Below are 18,333 nucleotides of genomic sequence, written 5' to 3'. Positions count from 1 at the left end.
GATTTTAGTTTGACAGGAGGACACAAGTTTGGAGTAGAGAGGTAGAGATAATGCCCATTGAATTCAATGGGAGGTTTTTCCATGGGCTTTTGTTCTGTCCCTTTCAGCTCTAGTGAAGTATGATCTGTTTAAAATTAAGCAATTACAGAAAAAGGTCTGTTTATTGTGCCCTTACCTGCTTTAGTGGTTATCCTTTCAGAAAGGTTCTTTCATTTACAGCACCTAGAATCAATACACAAAGTATAGGATTAAGTGAGCTGAGAAACTTTTTAAGACAAAAATTGACTACTACAGAAGAACTTACCTATCTATGGCTTTGTTAAAAATAGCTGGTCAAAAATGATGAGATTTTTGCTGCTGACCCTCCTGTTTCTCCAAGGTGTGTGTGTAAAAGGATAATAAATCGGCAAAACATGGTGGGGAGGAGAGGAGGAAATACCCATCCAAGTCAAATTGTTAAAAAGGGAATGATTACATGAAAAAATGAAGAAAAGAAAAATAAAGTAAAAACAAAAGAACTAGCTATCTAAAATCTAAAACATTCTAATACAATTTTGTGCATTGATTTACATTTATATTTATATATTTATGTACATATTTTAAATTTCCAAAAATACATTCACCTGAAATTTTGCCAGACATCAATTTAAGTGGGGTATTAACTCTGCATAAGAACCTGTTTCTCCTGTGCACAGAAAGCAATCTTTTAACATGGGTGATCTTGAATCTTCTACCTACACAGTAGTAACATTTTTACACACATTTCTGCAAATTCAATTAATTGCTTGAACTATGAAAGGTTCACTTCATCGATATCATGCACCACAGGGGTGGCCAACCTGAGCCTGAGAAGGAGCCAGAATTTATCAATGTATATTGCCAAAGAGCCACAGTAATATGTCAGCAGCCCCCCATCAGTTCCTCACCCTGCCCCCGCTCCCAGCACCTCCCACCCACCAGCAGCCCTGCCGATCAGGACCTCCCCCTCCCTCCCCGCACCTCCCGATCCACTGTTTTGTGGTGTGCAGGATGCTCTGTGGCTGTGGGGGAAAAGAAGCGAGGGCACTGCGGGCTCAGGGGAGGGTGCGGGAAGGGGTGGAGTGGGGGCAGGGCCTGTGGCAGAGCCAGGGGTTGAGCGTTGAGCAGTGAGCACCACCTGGCACATTGGAAAGTTGGCACCTGTAGCTCCAGCCCTGGAGTCGGTGCCTATCCAAGGAGCCACATATTAACTTCTTAAGGGCTCCGGAGCCACAGGTTGGCCACCCCTGATGTATCAGGTTGAATAGTTGTTCCTACTATTGAAGTTCCATAGCACTTGATTTCAAATATTCTAGGCTATATGCATGAGCAGATCCAGAAGATCTGTCCAGTATCAGTTTCTGCTTGACATATTCAACACCAGTTGTACTCAGCCCATATTTAAACAATCTTCTGGCTTTTGAGACTTGCCATGTCATCTGTTTAACTACATACTGGGTATTTATATTAAATATATATATACATTTTTCACCATGTACAGTGGAATCTTTGATTATTCCTTACATTTAAAATAGAATTTGTGCATAGTAATGTTCGGTAAATGTTAAGAAGCTTATAACTTCTTCTATAAATATTTCACAAAGACTATTTTTAAAAAGGTTCAAGCAATGAGAAAATTAAGCTTATTGTGAAATTCAGAAGCTATATCCAGTCTACCAAAATTAGATAAAATATGTGCTTGATTTTTTTGGAACAAATTATGATTCTATTACCCAAACGAGTAACTAGAGCTGTGCGGAGGATGAACATTTTCATCACAAATTTCAAAATCTGTCTTCATCTAAATCAGAACAAAATTTAAAAATTTGAAATTCTCTACAAAGAAAAATTCAAATAAATGTCTGTGTGATGGGTTTCACCTGGGGTGACACCTGTAACTGGGGTATCACTTAGTCCCCCTGACCCACCAGCCTGGGCTCCCTTAACACTGTACTGCTTCAACAAGCCCCCTCCAGCACACATACAGGTAGGGACACACCCAGCTGCAGCTACACACAGATGCTGAGATCATCTCTGCATGGGAAGGCTTACCTAATGCACTGCCCCGTTCCTAAGACACCCCCCAACTTTGGAGTGTAAACCCAAAATTATACCATCTTGTGCTGTACAGGGAACTGTACAGCTTAAGCTCATGAAATTCATCCCCTCCATCAATGTGGGGGAAGATCTGTAACAGCTTTCTGCCTCCAGTTATAGTTTCCACACACTAGACCAAACAAAATCAAGCGTATTACCTATAAAATATAGATTTTAAGTGATGATAAGGGATAGCAAACAGATCAAAGCAGATTACCTAGCAAATAAATAAAACTGCAATCTAAGCTTAATATACTCAAGAGATTGGATATGAGTAGCAAATTCTCACCCTAACTCTTGTTTTACATATTTTGCAGCTTCCCCTCAAGAATCTCTGCACTTGCTTGCAGCTTAATCATAGAATATTAGGGTTGGAAGAGACCTCAGGAGGTCATCTAGTCCAATCCCCTGCTCAAAGCAGGACCAACACCAACTAAATCATCCTAGCTAGGGCTTTGTCAAGCCGGGCCCTAAAAACCTCTAAGGATGGAGATTTCACCATCTCCCTTGGTAACCCATTCCAGTGCTTCACCACCCTCCCGGTGAAATAGTGTTTCCTAATATCTAACCTAGGGACCGGACCCGCCCCCCCAAACTGCAACTTGAGACCATTGCTTCTTGTTCTAACATCAGCCACCACTGATAACAGCCTAGATTTGGAACCCCCCTTCAGGTAGTTGAAGGCTGCTATTAAATCCCCCTCACTCTTCTCTTCTGTAGACTAAATAACCCTAGTTCCCTCAGCCTCTCCTCATAAGTCATGTGCCCCAGCCCCCTAATCATTTTCATGGCCCTCCTCTGGACTCTCTCCAATTTGTACATATCCCTTCTGTAGTGGGGGGACCAAAACTGGACACAGTACTCCAGGTGTGGCTTCACCAGTGCCAAATAGAGGGGAATAGTCACTTCCTACTAATACAGCTCAGTGTGCTGTTGGCCTTCTTGTCAACAAGGGCACACTGCTGACTCGTATCCAGCTTCTCGTTCCCTGTAATCCCCAGGTCCTTTTCTGCAGAACTGCTGCTTAGCCAGTCTGTCCCCAGCCTTTACCAGTGCATGGGATTCTTCCTTCCTAAGTGCAGGGCTCTGCCCTTGTTCTTGTTGAACCTCATCAGATTTCTTTTGGCCCAATCCTCCAACTGGTCTAGGTCACTCTGGACCTTATCTCTACCCTCCAGCTTAAAACCCCAGGTAGTCCTTTCACAGGCGAGAAATCCGTCTAGCCTGGGTTCAGCCCTCCTCCCCTAGTCCAGTTCCTCAGGTGTTTCCAGTGGAGAGTCAGTGAAAAAACACAATGATCTCACTCCCCTGCCTCAAATAGCTTTTGCATATGGTGGGAACCCTTTGTCTCCCATACCCAGTCAGTGGAAAAACACTGCTATTCCAAGATGGAGTCCAGTACCAGGTGACTTGGTCACATGTCTCTCTGTAGGGACAGAGCAGCTATGACTTAGAGGCTGTTTGTAGACCACTCAGGAAGGCCCCCCAGTGGAAGATTAGCATCTTCTAAGACCTATTGTTCTCCCTAATAGCCCTGTCCAGCCAGCCATCTAGATTGATTGCATTCTAACTAGTAGGTGTTCCCCAGGTGTAAACACATTTGAAATAGAAGCATAGAAAATTTTCCTAACTTCAAATACCAAAATGATATGTGCATACAAATAGGATAATCATATTCTGTGAGTCATAAGCTTTTCAGTGATATCTTACAAAACCTATCTTTCATAAAATACATCATAGTTATGCCATAATCGTCACCATAGTATTACTATGAAGAATATGGGGCATTATATCACAGTCTGACGGCTTGAAACATTTTGTTTTGCTTTGAATTGATATTTTAAGCTATATATTATACTGCATAATATAATACTACATTTTTTAAAAAATTGAAACGTTTAATTCCAAAAATGTTAATCAGGGTGTTGGAGGAACATTTTTTCCTGGCTTTCCTCCCAAATTAAATTTCAGTAAAATAAAAGTGATTTTTCTGATTTGTTTTCAATTTAGACAGAACTATAGATAGAAAATGGAACCATTTTCAACTTTTTTAACCATCTTAGCAATTAAAACTTACTTTTATATGATTTGAAATTCTGTAAATATAGCTTACATTATGAGCAACTGTCCCACCTGTGGAACATTCTCCAGTGAGTCAATCTAGTCTTAATCATCTCCCCCATCAAATTTAACAGCTATTACATTGTGGGGGGTTAGTAAGTAGAGCTTACAGGACTTTTCCATCAAAATGATTTTGGAATGGAAAATGCAGTTTCAGTAAAATCAAAATTTTCCACATAAAAAGAAATGAAATATTTGGGATCAGGTAGACCTGAATTGAAACCTGCCAGGTTGTCTAAATGAAACATTGTTTCATTTAACCCTGAGCTGCACCCACCTGGGCCGTCCCTGTTCATTATGGCCAATAGAGTAGAATAGGGGCATGAGGCAACCAAACTACAGCTCCCACGGGCACTGACTTTTATTTTTCCCTGTGGGTGCTCCAACCCTGTGCCTCCCCTGAGGCCCCGCCCTCGCTCCGCCTCTTCCCACCCCCCCTTCCCTGAGACCCCACTGCTACCGAATAGCTGTGGCTGGTGGATGCTGAGCACCCCCAATTTTTTTTTCCGTGGGTGCTGAGCCCCGGAGTACCCATGGAGTCAGCAGTTTATGTAGACGTAGCTGGATGTTAAACCAAGCTGAAACAAAATATTTCAACATTTTTTGCATAGAAATTTTCTATACATTTATGATCTTAAAACAAAACAAAAGGGTGTGTGTGTGTTTTGAGTTTGTTCCAGATGAGGATTCCCCCCTTCCCCGCCCCCAAATCAAAATATTAACATTTCCCAAAGGGTGAAAATTTCCAGTTTTTGACCAGCTCTTAATAGTAAGATGTACTGGGTTGAAGTGCCAGCAATAAATAGACAGTGCCCAGCTAGTAAAATGAGATGTTTCACATTGACTGGTTCAAATCAGACTGATCAGGATGGGCCAATTTCAGTACTACCGGATGTCTATTAGTACATTGCTACGGAAATGAGTTTTGGTCTCTGTTTCCATCCATTTGAAAACAGAAAATGGCACCTTTGTTGGCAGTCTCAGCAAATGGAATGGGCTTGGAAACCAAACTACCATCTCAGATGAATATATTCCCTTTCTACGTAGTGGTTTAAACCCATTAGTAGGACAAGGTGGGTAAACCTGCAGTGCTGTACCAGATTTGGTTTCTGAGCACCTTCTGATACAAGTGTTTAAACTAACTTTTAAAAAAAAGGAATGTAAGTGTAAGCAAACATTTCTGCTTACTAGTTTCTTACATGTACAAATGTAAGTTATGATTTTCCTTGTTTCTAGCTTACATAAAATTCTCATGGACCTTCAGAATCAGCAACTAACACAGTTATCTGACTGGCTAGCAAAAACAGAAGAGAGGACAAAGAAAATTGAGTCGGAGCCCCTGGGCCCTGATCTAGAAGACTTAAAACATCAAGTAGAGGAACACAAGGTAAGCTATTTTACATAAGCACGTTACTGTTGGAGTCAAAATATTGTTTAAAGAAGGAACATATATCAATGATCTAAAACTAGTATTAGCGAAGAGTAGTGCAGAATATTTCATTGACTGAAGTTTAAGCTTTTCAGAATAACCAAGTCTTTGTATAGAGACTGCATTGCAATTCAGAATTTTTTAATAAGACTGGGATTTTCTTTATTCTTTCTTATATTCATAATTTACTAGACTAGAAAATCTGGTTGGATATCAAGAAAATAGGCAATTGTAATATCCTTTTTATTACAAAGCATAAAATCTGAAATGTTATTACTCCCATGTTTTTTTCCTCTTGTCATCTTGTGCTTTCTTCCTTGTGTGCTCTAGTAGCAATGACACACTATTACTTGTAATAATTGTGATTCCAAAGCTCATTAACAGTCCTGGCACTCTGAGTATGTCGCCCCTGAGCATTGTAAAGTAGCCAAAGTGTAGTCTCTAGCTTTGTAATGGAAGAGGTTTTTTTTGAAAAATGCATTTAATTATAAAAAATAACAAGCCAGCAGTTGGGGAAAGAAAGATATTTGACCAAGCTTGTTTGTACTGTGATGTAGAAAAGTGTTTCTTAAATTGGAATGATTGAGTTAAAAATGCATAAATTAAACTAAACTAATACGAACATAGGCAAATAAATTCAATATGGCAAATAAGATAGAATTCTGGTAAGGCTGTGATTATCACGTTTAAAAGGATAAAATAAACAGAGTTAAAAAAATAGTTACATAAAGCAGACTTTTAAAATTGTGCTAAGTTCAGTAATTCTTTCTGTGTATTGGTGTATATCTGTGTGTGTGTGTGTATACAGAAATATGTATGCATCATGATAAAAGATAGGAAGCTAAATATCAGAAAATTGTAAGGCCTGGGAGATGTGATTCCAGAAAGTGTGAAGAGATTAAGGTGTCCTTCAACTGTACGTTAGTGGTTCAAATCCATTTCAGTTATAGTTCCCACAAGTTTTTACCCTCCGATCCCTTTTATCATCTTAGTGGCTTATCTGGAATGAGTTCATGGTTTTAGTCCAATTTGTAAAGGGCAGGTCATTGCATCCCAAAACCTACCATCAGAAATTAAACCAATATACTGCCCTGAGGCAGCAGCGGAGGCCAAGAACAGCATGGAGACTGAACTCTTCACTTGGCCATGACACAGAAGAGCTCTCATTCTAGTGAGGAAGTCTGGAAAAGCTAGTGGTGCTGCTGCTGCCTATGCTGTAACTGGTCTGTGGGTAAATAGAAGAATTCAGTTTCCAAGCTTTCCAGTCCAGCCCGTTTTCTGAGCACAAAATGAAACTGTTTTTTAAAAATGGCAAGTAAAGGTGGAAACATAATTTGTGACTGAAAATATATATTACAAATTCACTTAGAAATTGGTAACTGGGTTCTTGTTTTTCTTTTGATATATATGCTAATGGCATTCAAGCTAATAATTTCTTGTGCCAGTGAAACACTACATTCCCTTTAAGAACTTTGATCTTAATGAATATAATGGGTGCATTCCTTTGTTTGGAGAGTAAAATTCTGACCACAGTGACGTCAATGGAGTGTTCCATCACTGACTTCAGTGGGACCAGGACTTCCACCCTGGGTCTCCAAGGCATTCAGAAATTTCCCTCTCCCATATACTGATTCCACAGTTCTGAATGTGATGAGTCAGTTAACACTGTGGATATATACTTAAAAAATAAGGTTTCAACTCTATCTTCTCTACCAAGGGATCATTCAGACAGTAAAATGATAAAAAAGAGGTTTTTTCCCCTTCCTCATTGGGCATGGATTAAAATTCTTCTCAGGCAGAACTTCCCGGTAGGTAGTAACTGGAGGACAAGATGTTTGCAGACGTTTCAAAGCTATCTGCAACATTCACATAGAATTTATTTGGTATTATATTCTGCACCAGTGCCTCCTGATTCCTGCAGTATAACAAAGCTGCATACTACAGCAAAGATAAAAATTCATGGCTGTATATAATGTGTGGGGAAAACAGTTGAAACCAAGTTTTATTGCACTAGATATGAACACGAACAGCACAGCTGGTACTTCATTTCAGGATAAGGTATAAGTAATCTCTGGTTTTGAAAGTTTCATGTCCTTAACATGGATGTATACGTTCCCAATTACTGCATAATATTAGTATTGTGGCATTTGCTGGGAGGAACTGGAGATTTCGGAAGACAGAAATGAGAAGATGGCATCAGATTAATTGGGTAGTTGCAGCCAGAATGATGGGTTGGTTTGTTGGCTGGAATGCAGCAATCTCTCTCTTTCTCTTGTGTTTCTGTCATATTTATTCTTTCTCTTCATCTCCCTTTGATTAGCTCCTGGCCCCTTATTTCCTTCCACACCTAGAATATCTATTTTGTTCATTTTATTTTCTGCCTCTTGACTCAAACTCTGTATCTTTAGTTCCTTTTAATCTGCCTTTTCTGTATGTTGTGTCAAATACTGCTCAAGTTTTTGAGACAGATATGCCAATTCCTCTTTGTGGGCCCAGGTTGAGTGAGTGAACTTCAATCCTGAGAAGATAAACCATTCAATAAAACAGATCTAGGATTGATTGTTATTTGCTGTCAGGAAAAGACCGAGGAATTCTTTCCAGCAAGCTCCCGTTCTTAACTTAGTGTTGTTTGAGACTTTCACCTGAACAGTGCAGAAAGGACAGTTTCTATCTGCACTGTGCCAAAGACAAATTCTAGGGGGTTTTAGGGCCACAGAAAGGAACATGTTTACAGATCTCACATTAGGTTTGCCAAACTACTTTAACGTAATTGTCCAAGAAACAGCAAAAAAACGCTATTTGTCATTTGACCTGTATTTTAGGTATTTTGTCTACTGTTGCAAGTAGTCTAGGCTATGCATTTTTAAAACTGAAAGAAATCTGCGTACCTGAGAGGAAACTGAAGATTGTTAATTTGCCTAGAAAGGCTACATATTTAAAATTTTGTGATTAAACAAAAATGCACTTTTAAAATTTATGTATAGATTTCACTTTGTACAGTTAAACTGGCTAAAACGTTCAGAAGTTTAGAGTTTTACTGGAGAATTGTGCAAAATTTTCATTACAAAAATAAAACTTTGGAAAGTTGTTCCTTTTTGAGTTTGCAGTATGTCCCTAAAAATGAAAAGGTATGTGGGAAACTTTCTCTGCAGTTGGATTTTAATCAAGGTTGACCTTGGAATTTTTCCCCTTATCTGGATACCTTCATCAGTATCCCAGTGCATGTTTTGTGATGTTGACCTAGGTTATTTAGAAATGGTCACAGAATTTGATACATTGTAGTGGTTCTGATTATTTTGTGTGCAGTTCTGGCCTTTAAAAACCAATCCATTGATTTCAGTAGAGCCAGGTTTTCACCCCTGATTGGAAAAGTGTTAGCAGGAGACATTTTGACTTTTTTTACTAAGGAAGACGCTGCAATTACGTAGATCTCTGTAAGCTAGTACAACACTCTGCCTGTGCCTCTTTTGATCAAATTGATAACTGTATATTTTGGGAATCAATTTTTTTAGAAGTAGTTATGATAATAGACTTGGGAACAGATCTGTCATTAATGGCCTTCACGGTGGTGGTTTGGTTTTTGTTTTTTTTTGTTTGTTTGGTTTTTTTGAGAATCTGTAAGCCTACCACTGATTTTGATTTATTTAGTTTAATAAGGGAGGGAGGGGGAAATACAGGCAACACACAGTGAGAGAGCAGAGTCTTATATTCTTTAAGGCTATTTCCCTTGCTTACAGTGTCCCCCTGAGCTATGTATCTTAGATGCTGGTTACATTTTTCTCTTTATAACATTTGCTGTATTCTGTCATGTTGAAAGATGACTATCCTCTGATGATCTTTTGTCTTTGTTACATGACTGACACCTGCCTCATTCTTAAATAAGTCTAATATAAATTTGAGCTGTTGCCTTGTTTAATCCGCCTTGCCTCTAGGCATAGGAAACTAGCATATTGGATTTCATTCTGTATGTCTGAGGCTTACACTGCAAAAATTGGGGTACTCTCCTGTCAAATCTCTCTTAATGATGTAGTCAGGGAGCTGACTGGATTTTTAACCTTCTGAAGTTATAATTAAACCATTTTAACCCAAACACCCACTGACTGAAGGATCTGGGTCTAATTTTCAGACCTGAGCCCTTCTCTGGTTTTCATGTCATTGAACTGAAATTGTACACAGATGCTCACGCTGTTTCCACAAAAATCATGTTTGAGTGGGTGGGTATGAATAGCTCCATTTTTCTTTTTTGATTCCCATTACTTTGATACATGGCACAATTATATATATCATCTGTCAGAGAAAACCACTGTATTCTCTGAAACATCTGTTGTATGCTGCTGTGGAAAAGGGCAGTTTGTCCACTGCAGGCAGAGTTTATTATTTAAGACTCTATTGATTTATTATTATTTTATCCTGTTATTCCTTGACTTAATTGCCAGAGAATCAGTCAGCTAAGCACATTTCTAGTGACAAGAGTGGGGAGGTAGTTTGTGAAGCAGGACAGGAGATCTGTCTAAATCTGCTTTTGGTGCTACTAGATTATTATTTTTGTTATCCCATCATTTGTTCATTTGTGCTCTTGTCACTGTCTGTGAGTGGTGTCCAGTTCTATTTCACCAGTGATTTTATAAAATGCAGTTATTGTTAAGAATGAGAAGGACTCCTATTTTTGTTCTTGCATTATAGTTTGTTCCTCTGAATTGCTATGAGAGTGAGAGAGACAAGGTAGGTAAGGTAACATCTTTTATTGGACCAACTTCTGTTGGTGGAAGGTTCACATTTTTTAACCAAACAGTTCTTCAGGTCTGGGGAAAGAAATCAGTACTGAGCTAAATACAAATTGGGATTGATAGTTAAGCATAGGGAGTAACAGTTGTCACTTGAGATGGAGAGGCCTGTGGCACCTTATAGACTAACAGACATATTGAAGTATAAGCTTTCGTGGGTGAATACCCACTTCATCAGATGCAAGACCAACAGACATACTGGAGCATAAGCTTTCGTGGGTGAATACCCACTTCGTCAGATGCATGATGCATCTGACGAAGTGGGTATTCACCCACGAAAGCTTATACTTCAATATAAGTATAAGCTTTCGTAGGTGAATACCCACTTCGTCAGATGCATGATGCATCTGACGAAGTGGGTATTCACCCACGAAAGCTTATGCTCCAGTATGTCTATTGGTCTTGCATCTGATGAAGTGGGTATTCACCCACGAAAGCTTATGCTCAAATACGTCTGTTAGTCTATAAGGTGCCACAGGACTCTTTGCCGCTTTTACAGATCCAGACTAACACGGCTACCCCCTGATACTTGAGATGGAATGGGTAATAAAGATTAGATTGTTATGCAGAAGGGGTATGGAGTCAAAAGTGTCCACCCTTTGGTGATGTGGTGTTTTTGTCTTCTATAATTTTTCAGCGTGTGTTCATTCGAGAACATAGTGATTATGTGGTTTCACCCAGTGCACAGGCCAGAATGAGTAATAATATAGTACATATGATATGCAGAGCTGCTACAGGTAATGACATTTATATAGTAAAGGTTCCCTAACACTTCGCATTATGTGACCTGTTTTCAGTTGCTTAAACCTCTTCTAGACTTTACCTATTCCAAATGAAATTTTCCAAGCTTGCTCTTTCCCAGGTTGTTTTGGTGGTGGTTGCTTTTTAATATTTAACCTTTCCTTAGGGGAAAAATTGGTAGTTTTGCCAGTGTTAATTCCACCCAATAATTTCACTGAAAAGCTCTGGCAACTATGCTGTTTCAAACATGGCAGTGGGATAGCCCTGGGATCAAAGAGGTGTTTTATGCTGTCCCCATGAAAATACACCAACATTTATCCAAGTTATAAGTCTCTGAAAATTGCTATTTTTACATGCTCAGAAGAGCTTGATTCTAAAATCTCTGAACATCCAATCTGCACTGAGAATGCATCACAGAAATCACTGCCTACTGATTGCACTGAGTGTGTTTCAGTTGCAGGGAGTTCCTTAATACACACTGCTAGCTCCAGTGAGCCTCATGGTAAGCAGAAAGGAACTAGAGCTCTAGATCTGGAGGACAAGGAAAAGGAGACTACAACTACTACTATTTTGGCCTAGGGTGAGGTGTATCAGGAAGAGACCGATGCATCCGATGAAGTGAGCTGTAGCTCACGAAAGCTTATGCTCAAATAAATTGGTTAGTCTCTAAGGTGCCACAAGTACTCCTTTTCTTTTTGTGAATACAGACTAACATGGCTGTTACTCTGAAACAGGAAGAGACCATGAGTTCTGGTCTCAACAATTCCAGTAACTGATGTTAATAATTTTGTGCCATTCAAAGCTCTTATTATTGAACAACATTCCTCTCTTGTAACTTCTAGTCTGCGGCTAGCTAGTGAAATTCACACATACTACTGCCCTTCCTTGCAGTTTGTGAAGAAAGAGGGAAAGGGGTTTGCTTATGCCTTCTCCACGCCTTCTGAGGCTCCCCTCTGCCGGGGAATCCCAAGCAGAGGACTTTGCCTCTTGCAAAGAATTTGCAAAGGGAATGGAACAAAACCAAAAATCTGCCCCAATATATTGATTGTGGCCATTCAAAATAAATAGGAAATGAGATCTAGATGAAATTACTATAAGGTAGTTGCATACATGATTGGAAGACCATACTCAAAATGTGCTTATCAATGGATCGCTGTCAAACTGCGAGTGCTCGTCTAATTGGTATTCTGTGGGGGTCTGTCCTGGGTCTGGTATTATTCAATATTTTCCTTAATGACTCAGATAATGAAGTGGAGTGTGTGCTTATACTATCTGTGGATGACACCAAGCTGGAAGAGGTTGGAAGTACTTTGGAGGACAGCATTAGAATTCAAAATGACCTTGACAAATAGGAAATTGTGCTGAAATCAACCAGATTTAATTCAAGTGCAAAGTACTACACTGAGAGGAAAAATCAAAGCACAACTACAAAATGGAGAATAACTAGAAAGGCTGTAGAACTGCTGAAAAGAATCTGGAGTTATAGAAGATCACAAACTGAATATGAGTCAACAATGCAATACAGTTGCAAAAAAAAGGCTAATTTAATTCTGGGGTGCATTAATAGGAGTGTCATATGTAAGACACAGGAGGTAACTGTGTCCAGGTCTGGGTGTCACGCTTTAAGGAAGATGTGGACAAATTGGAGAGAGTTCTGAGGAAAATAACAAAATAATAATGATAAAAGGTTTAGAAAACCTGACCTATGAGGAGAGGTTAAAAAACAAATCAAAAAACAAAACTGGGCATGTTTAGTCTTGAGAAAAAGGTGACCGGGAAGAGGGGACCTGATAAATCTTGCAATATGTTAAGGTCTGTTATAAAGAAGACAGTGATCAATTGTTCTCCCTGTCCACTGCATGTAGGGCAAGATATTATGGGCTTAATCTGCAGCCAGGGAGATTTAGGTTACATATTAGAAAAAAAATTACTAATTATAAGTGTGGTTAAGCTCTGGAATAGGCTTCCAAGGGAGGTTGTGGAATCCCCATCATTAGATGATTTTAAGAACAGAGTGGTCAAATGCGTTTCAGGGATTTGGTCCTGCCTCTGCGCAAGGGGCTGGACTAGATGCTGCTTGGAGATGGCTTCCTGCACTGCATTTATATGAGTCTCTCCATTATCAAAATGTTAAATGACAGTACATGGGTGTCACTTTGTAAGTATAACTACCGAGAGAAAACAGATGTAGACTATGAAATGTGTTATATGAAACATGCACATGGCTGGTGGCTTCTGAATATTAAGGTTTCCTGACTTTTCCCAATACAAAACCATTTTCAGTTGCTTATAACTTTGCCAAACTTTAACCATTTGGGCTGAAGGTTTCCATGCTAGATCCGTTTCCTGCTGATTTTTTTTTCTTTGAAAATTTCAACCATAACAGTTCAGTCATTCTTGAGAATGAGGGTAGGGGAAAATGTCCCCCCCCCCCGCCATGTTAAATATAATCTGTTAACTTGTGTTTTAGATGCTCTAGTGTCCCCATGCTTTAGAGCAGGGACTTAACTTTTGATGGGTGGGTCATCTTTGTGACAGGGATGTGCTGTTACCATCTCCATAAAAAAGTGCCTAAATTTAACTAAGTTATAAAAATTTGAAATATTGTAGTTTGCTTAAGTTCAGTAGAGATTTGTTAGATTTTAGCAGCATAAATCCCCAAAGGTCCTGTCTTCACTGATCATGCTCCAGCCTGGAGCTGAGCAGGATTTTCTTTGCAATTTGTACCTCTGAGCTGGTGTTAATTGTACTGGATCTGGGTCTGGGCATCAGAACTGATAACAGGGAGCCTTCACTCTGAGAGGTTTCAGAGTAGCAGCCGTGTTAGTCTGTATCCGCAAAAAGAAAAGGAGTACTTGTAGCACCTTAGAGACTAACAAATTTATTTGAGCATAAGCTTTCGTGAGCTACAGCTCACTTCATTGGATGCATGCAGTGGAAAATACAGTAGGAACATATAAATATATATATTACACACACAGAGAACATGAAAAAAGAGGTGTTGCCATACACACTATAATGAGAGTTATCAATTAAGGTGGGCTATAATCAGCAGGAGAAAAATAACTTTTGTAGTGATAGTCAGGATGGCCCATTTCCATCAGTTGACAAGAAGGTGAGAGTAACAGTAGGGTCAGAAATAAGCAAGGGGAAATAGTTTTACTTTGTGTAATGACCATCCACTCCCAGTCTTTATTCAAGCCTAATTTAATGGTGTCCAGTTTGCAAATTAATTCCAATTCAGCAGTTTTTCGTTGGAGTCTGTTTTTGAAGGTTTTTTGTTGTAATATTGTGACTTTTAGGTCTGTAATCGAGTGTTCTCTGACTGGTTCATGAATTTTATAATTCTTGACATCTGATTTGTGTCCATTTATTCTTTTACATAGTCTTTAATTACATTATCACATACTGGCTTTTTCCACTGGACCCTTGCTTTGTGCAGTGCACAGGACAGAGCTGCTCTGGGGATGAAACAAGGTTGTGCAGTAAAGGATATTGTTGTCTGTAGGACCTCTGTTTCACTTGTTGCAGAAGTTGGAAGGAGTGTAATGAATGAGGCAGGGAGTTACAGGAAGAGGAAGGATAGTCTCATGTCTAAGGCAGTTTTATGCTGCCCTGTGGAATTCAATTCTACAGAATTCCTTTGTGATATTGGGCAAGTCACTGAAACCAAACTCTTTACAGGTGATTTCCATTTGTTTGCTCATTTCTGAGTTCCTGACTTGAGACCCTAGGGTCTGGTTTCCAGAAGTGCTAAGAATTCGCAGTTACAACTGAAGTCAGTAGGAACAATACTTGCAACATATAAAGTGTTATGCAATGTTAAGTACTATGGTCCTTGGAGTCTGAGACTGGGCAACTAAAATTAAGAGTTTATTTTGGCCTTAATCTCTCTATGAATGTAAAATGGGGTTGCTACCACTCATTTGAAAATAAATTCATTAATGTTTGTAATGCATTTAGACTACAATGTTGAGTGCCAAAGAAAAGGCCATGAGGCAGTTAATACTGAGTAAATAAAAGAAAAAAACAACAACATCCATTAAGGTAAAATGTAAATTATCTTCAGAGCAAAGTTTGAATAGTGTACAGTAAATAAAGCAGGAGCTACACATTGAACAATGAGGAGAGAAAACGTATTGAATAGATCACAGAATATCAGGGTTGGAAGGGACCTCAGGAGGTCATCTAGTCCAACCCCCTGCTCAAAGCAAGACCAATCCCCAATTTTTGCCCCAGTTCCCTAAATGGCCCCCTCAAGGATTGAACTCACAACCCTGAGTTTAGCAGGCCAATGCTCAAACCACAAGTAGGCACCAATCATCCTGTGTACTGATTGAAGCAGGGTCCTGTGGCAAAAATAGTATGTGATCATGTAATTAAAGACTGCATCATAATGCACCCACACAGAAGGGGGCAAAGTTAAGGTTGCACAGGCAACCTTAATACTAGTATTTCCTAAGTTTGGGGTATTTGACATTGCAACTTTAATAATGTTCTTTAACATATTTTTTGTGTGTAATACTATAACATATGCGAACACTGTTTAATAAAGTAATCTAATACCCATTTCAAATGAGCAAGATATTGATATTTATAAAATGTCAACTATACAGGCTCAACAATTTTTTTTCAATCCAAAGTTTCATTCTGAATGTTGATGAGAGGACTAAACGCTTAGAGAGGAAAGGCAGATTGTACTAGATAGTTTTCAAGAAAGGGACAACTATCCTTGCATATTGTAGCACCTTACTGCTCATGTATTCCCATTTTTTAGTCCATGAGGTTCTACTCTGACACTGCACTCTGTTTGAGGACTGGAATCTTCCTGTCTAAAGAGTGATGATAGATTTTTTTTCCCCCTTTTCTTTTTAGGCGCTTCAAGAAGACTTGGAACAGGAACAAGTCAGGGTGAATTCCCTTACTCATATGGTAGTTGTGGTGGATGAAAGTGGTGGAGATAAAGCTACTGCTGCACTAGAAGAACAGCTTCAGGTAAATGTTGAATTACTCTGTATATTAAAAAAAAAAAAAGAAAAGCATTCATCTTCAGCATCCCTCAAGAAATATTTGTGATTGTTTAAAAAAAAAATTGTCAGTCCTGTTTTTATGTGCATGGCTAAATGTAAATATTTGGGGGAAAAGTGCCTTAAATATTTAAAAATGTGAAGGTTTTTTGTATGAAATCAGAAAAAGGGATTACATGCCATCTGTAAACTAAGGATAAAAAACAATTGTCCAGCGTCCCTGCACAAAACCCTTTGTATACAAAACCCTTCTTTTAGGTTTTCTGGTACAACATTCACTCTGACAATATGTCTGAAGTATTTTATCAAAATGAGCTTTAAATGATTTGGTAAGCTCTGAGTTACTCCAGACACAAAAAGAAAAGGAGGACTTGTGGCACCTTAGAGACTAACCAAATTATTTGAGCATAAGCTTTTGTGATCTACAGCTCACTTCATTGGATGCATTCAGTGGAAAATACAGTGGGGAGATTTATATACATAGAGAACATGAAACAATGGGTGTTGTTATATACACTGTAAGGAGAGTGATCACTTAAGGTGAGCTATTACCAGCGGGGGGGGGGGGGATGACCTTTTGTAGTGATAATCAAGGTGGGCCATTTCCAGCAGTTGACAAGAATGTCTGAGGAACAGTGGGGGGTGGGGAATAAACATGGGGAAATAGTTTTACTTTGTGTAATGACCCATCCACTCCCAGTCTTTTTTCAAGCCTAAATTAATTGTATCCAGTTTGCAAATTAATTCCAATTCAGCAGTCTCCAGACACAGTTGTACAAGCATGCCTGTCCAGCGTGCAATCTCAACCACCTTATCTTATTTTCTCACTTTTTTCTGTGTGCATTTGTTTTGTATCCTGGTGAAATGTCATCTCTCCAGCCAGCTGCTTCAGGCTACTTATCTGTGACACAATTTAGTCTCATGCTCAATCTCCAAATAAGGGAGGAAGAGGTAAACAAGTTGGCTGCAACTGCTCTGGGCTCAGACATAAACAGGCATTTCATGTTCATCTGGTTCAACAACAAAACTGAGTTGTTTGCAATCATCTCTGTTCCTGATGCTGCATTGTCCTGTGTCACTGGGGTACTGAAATTACAAGAAGAGCAATTCCTAAAGAAATGCAGTATCTGTTGTGGCTGATAAACTGAGGAAAATTGTCATAACATGGAACAACATACCACAGCAGATAATCTTACTTCCCCTTCATACTTAACATCTTTTTTTTTTTTAAAGGGAAAGTCCAAGAACTAGAGATCTTTTCTAAATTTTCCATGCTGTATACAGGAACAATAAGTGATAAATTATACCTTTTCCACTGAAATAATGTCCCACTCATAGTGTAAAAAAAGGAGGGCTGGGGGATGGTAGGGAAAGTCAGAATAAATGTTATGTCATCTAGTCTACTGGAAGAAAGTATGACCACTGCTTATTATACCAAATAGATGTTTCACGACTAGCTTGTTTCCCCCCATCCCTCGTTCACTTTTATCAGTTGCCACTCATCTATTTTAGACAGTCTAAAAGAGATTACAATCTTTTATGTTTGCACAGTGCCTAGCACAGTGGTGCTCTGACTGGGGACACTAGGTGCTACTGCAATGTAAATAATAATAATAATCAGTGGGCAGTCAATGAAATGGAAAAGTGGCAAATTCAAAACTGATAAAAGAAAATGTTTTTTCACACAATACACAATTAGTCTTCTCTGATCCAGCGTGGTATTTTCTACATTTAGGAGCATACCTTTAGGCACTTGGGTTTAAAAAATGTGCCCATTGTTATTACTGGAATTCTTAAATAGGCAAGCACAAGGTCAGAAAAGCAGATATTGTTCTTAATTACATATGCACAGATATATTGCCTTTTAGCACTATAAATGTGGCTTTTAAACTGTAACCCTCATTGGAATGTATGTGAAGGGACTGCACAGTACCAGAAGTCCCCAGAAGAACAGCTGACTCAGCAAAAATTACAAGAAAATTCATTTCCAAGTTTTGTTGGAAAAACAAAAATTTTCAATGAAAATTATTTTTTCCCATAAACTGTGTGTTGGCATAGAAATTTTTCAATGGAAAAAAAAACCATTGTTGAGAAAACCTCAAACAGCTCTAGTTAC

The 18,333-nt window shown here is 38.9% G+C and overlaps 1 protein-coding gene across 1 annotated transcript in view; it reads left to right on the top strand.

Moving 5' to 3' along the window:
• DMD (dystrophin) overlaps positions 1 to 18,333 on the top strand; it is a 1,498,644-nt gene that overhangs the window by 194,137 nt on the left and 1,286,174 nt on the right. Inside the window, exons 7-8 of the mRNA XM_077807212.1 lie at positions 5,473 to 5,623; positions 16,066 to 16,185. Coding sequence (XP_077663338.1) covers positions 5,473 to 5,623; positions 16,066 to 16,185 — 271 coding nt within the window. The remainder of the gene's footprint in view (positions 1 to 5,472; positions 5,624 to 16,065; positions 16,186 to 18,333) is intronic.

This window comes from Eretmochelys imbricata, chromosome 1 (assembly GCF_965152235.1).
Source record: "Eretmochelys imbricata isolate rEreImb1 chromosome 1, rEreImb1.hap1, whole genome shotgun sequence".
Taxonomy (NCBI): Eukaryota; Metazoa; Chordata; order Testudines; family Cheloniidae; genus Eretmochelys; species Eretmochelys imbricata.
The sequence above is the reverse complement of the archived record's forward strand: the minus strand, read 5'-3'. Positions and strand labels throughout refer to the sequence as shown.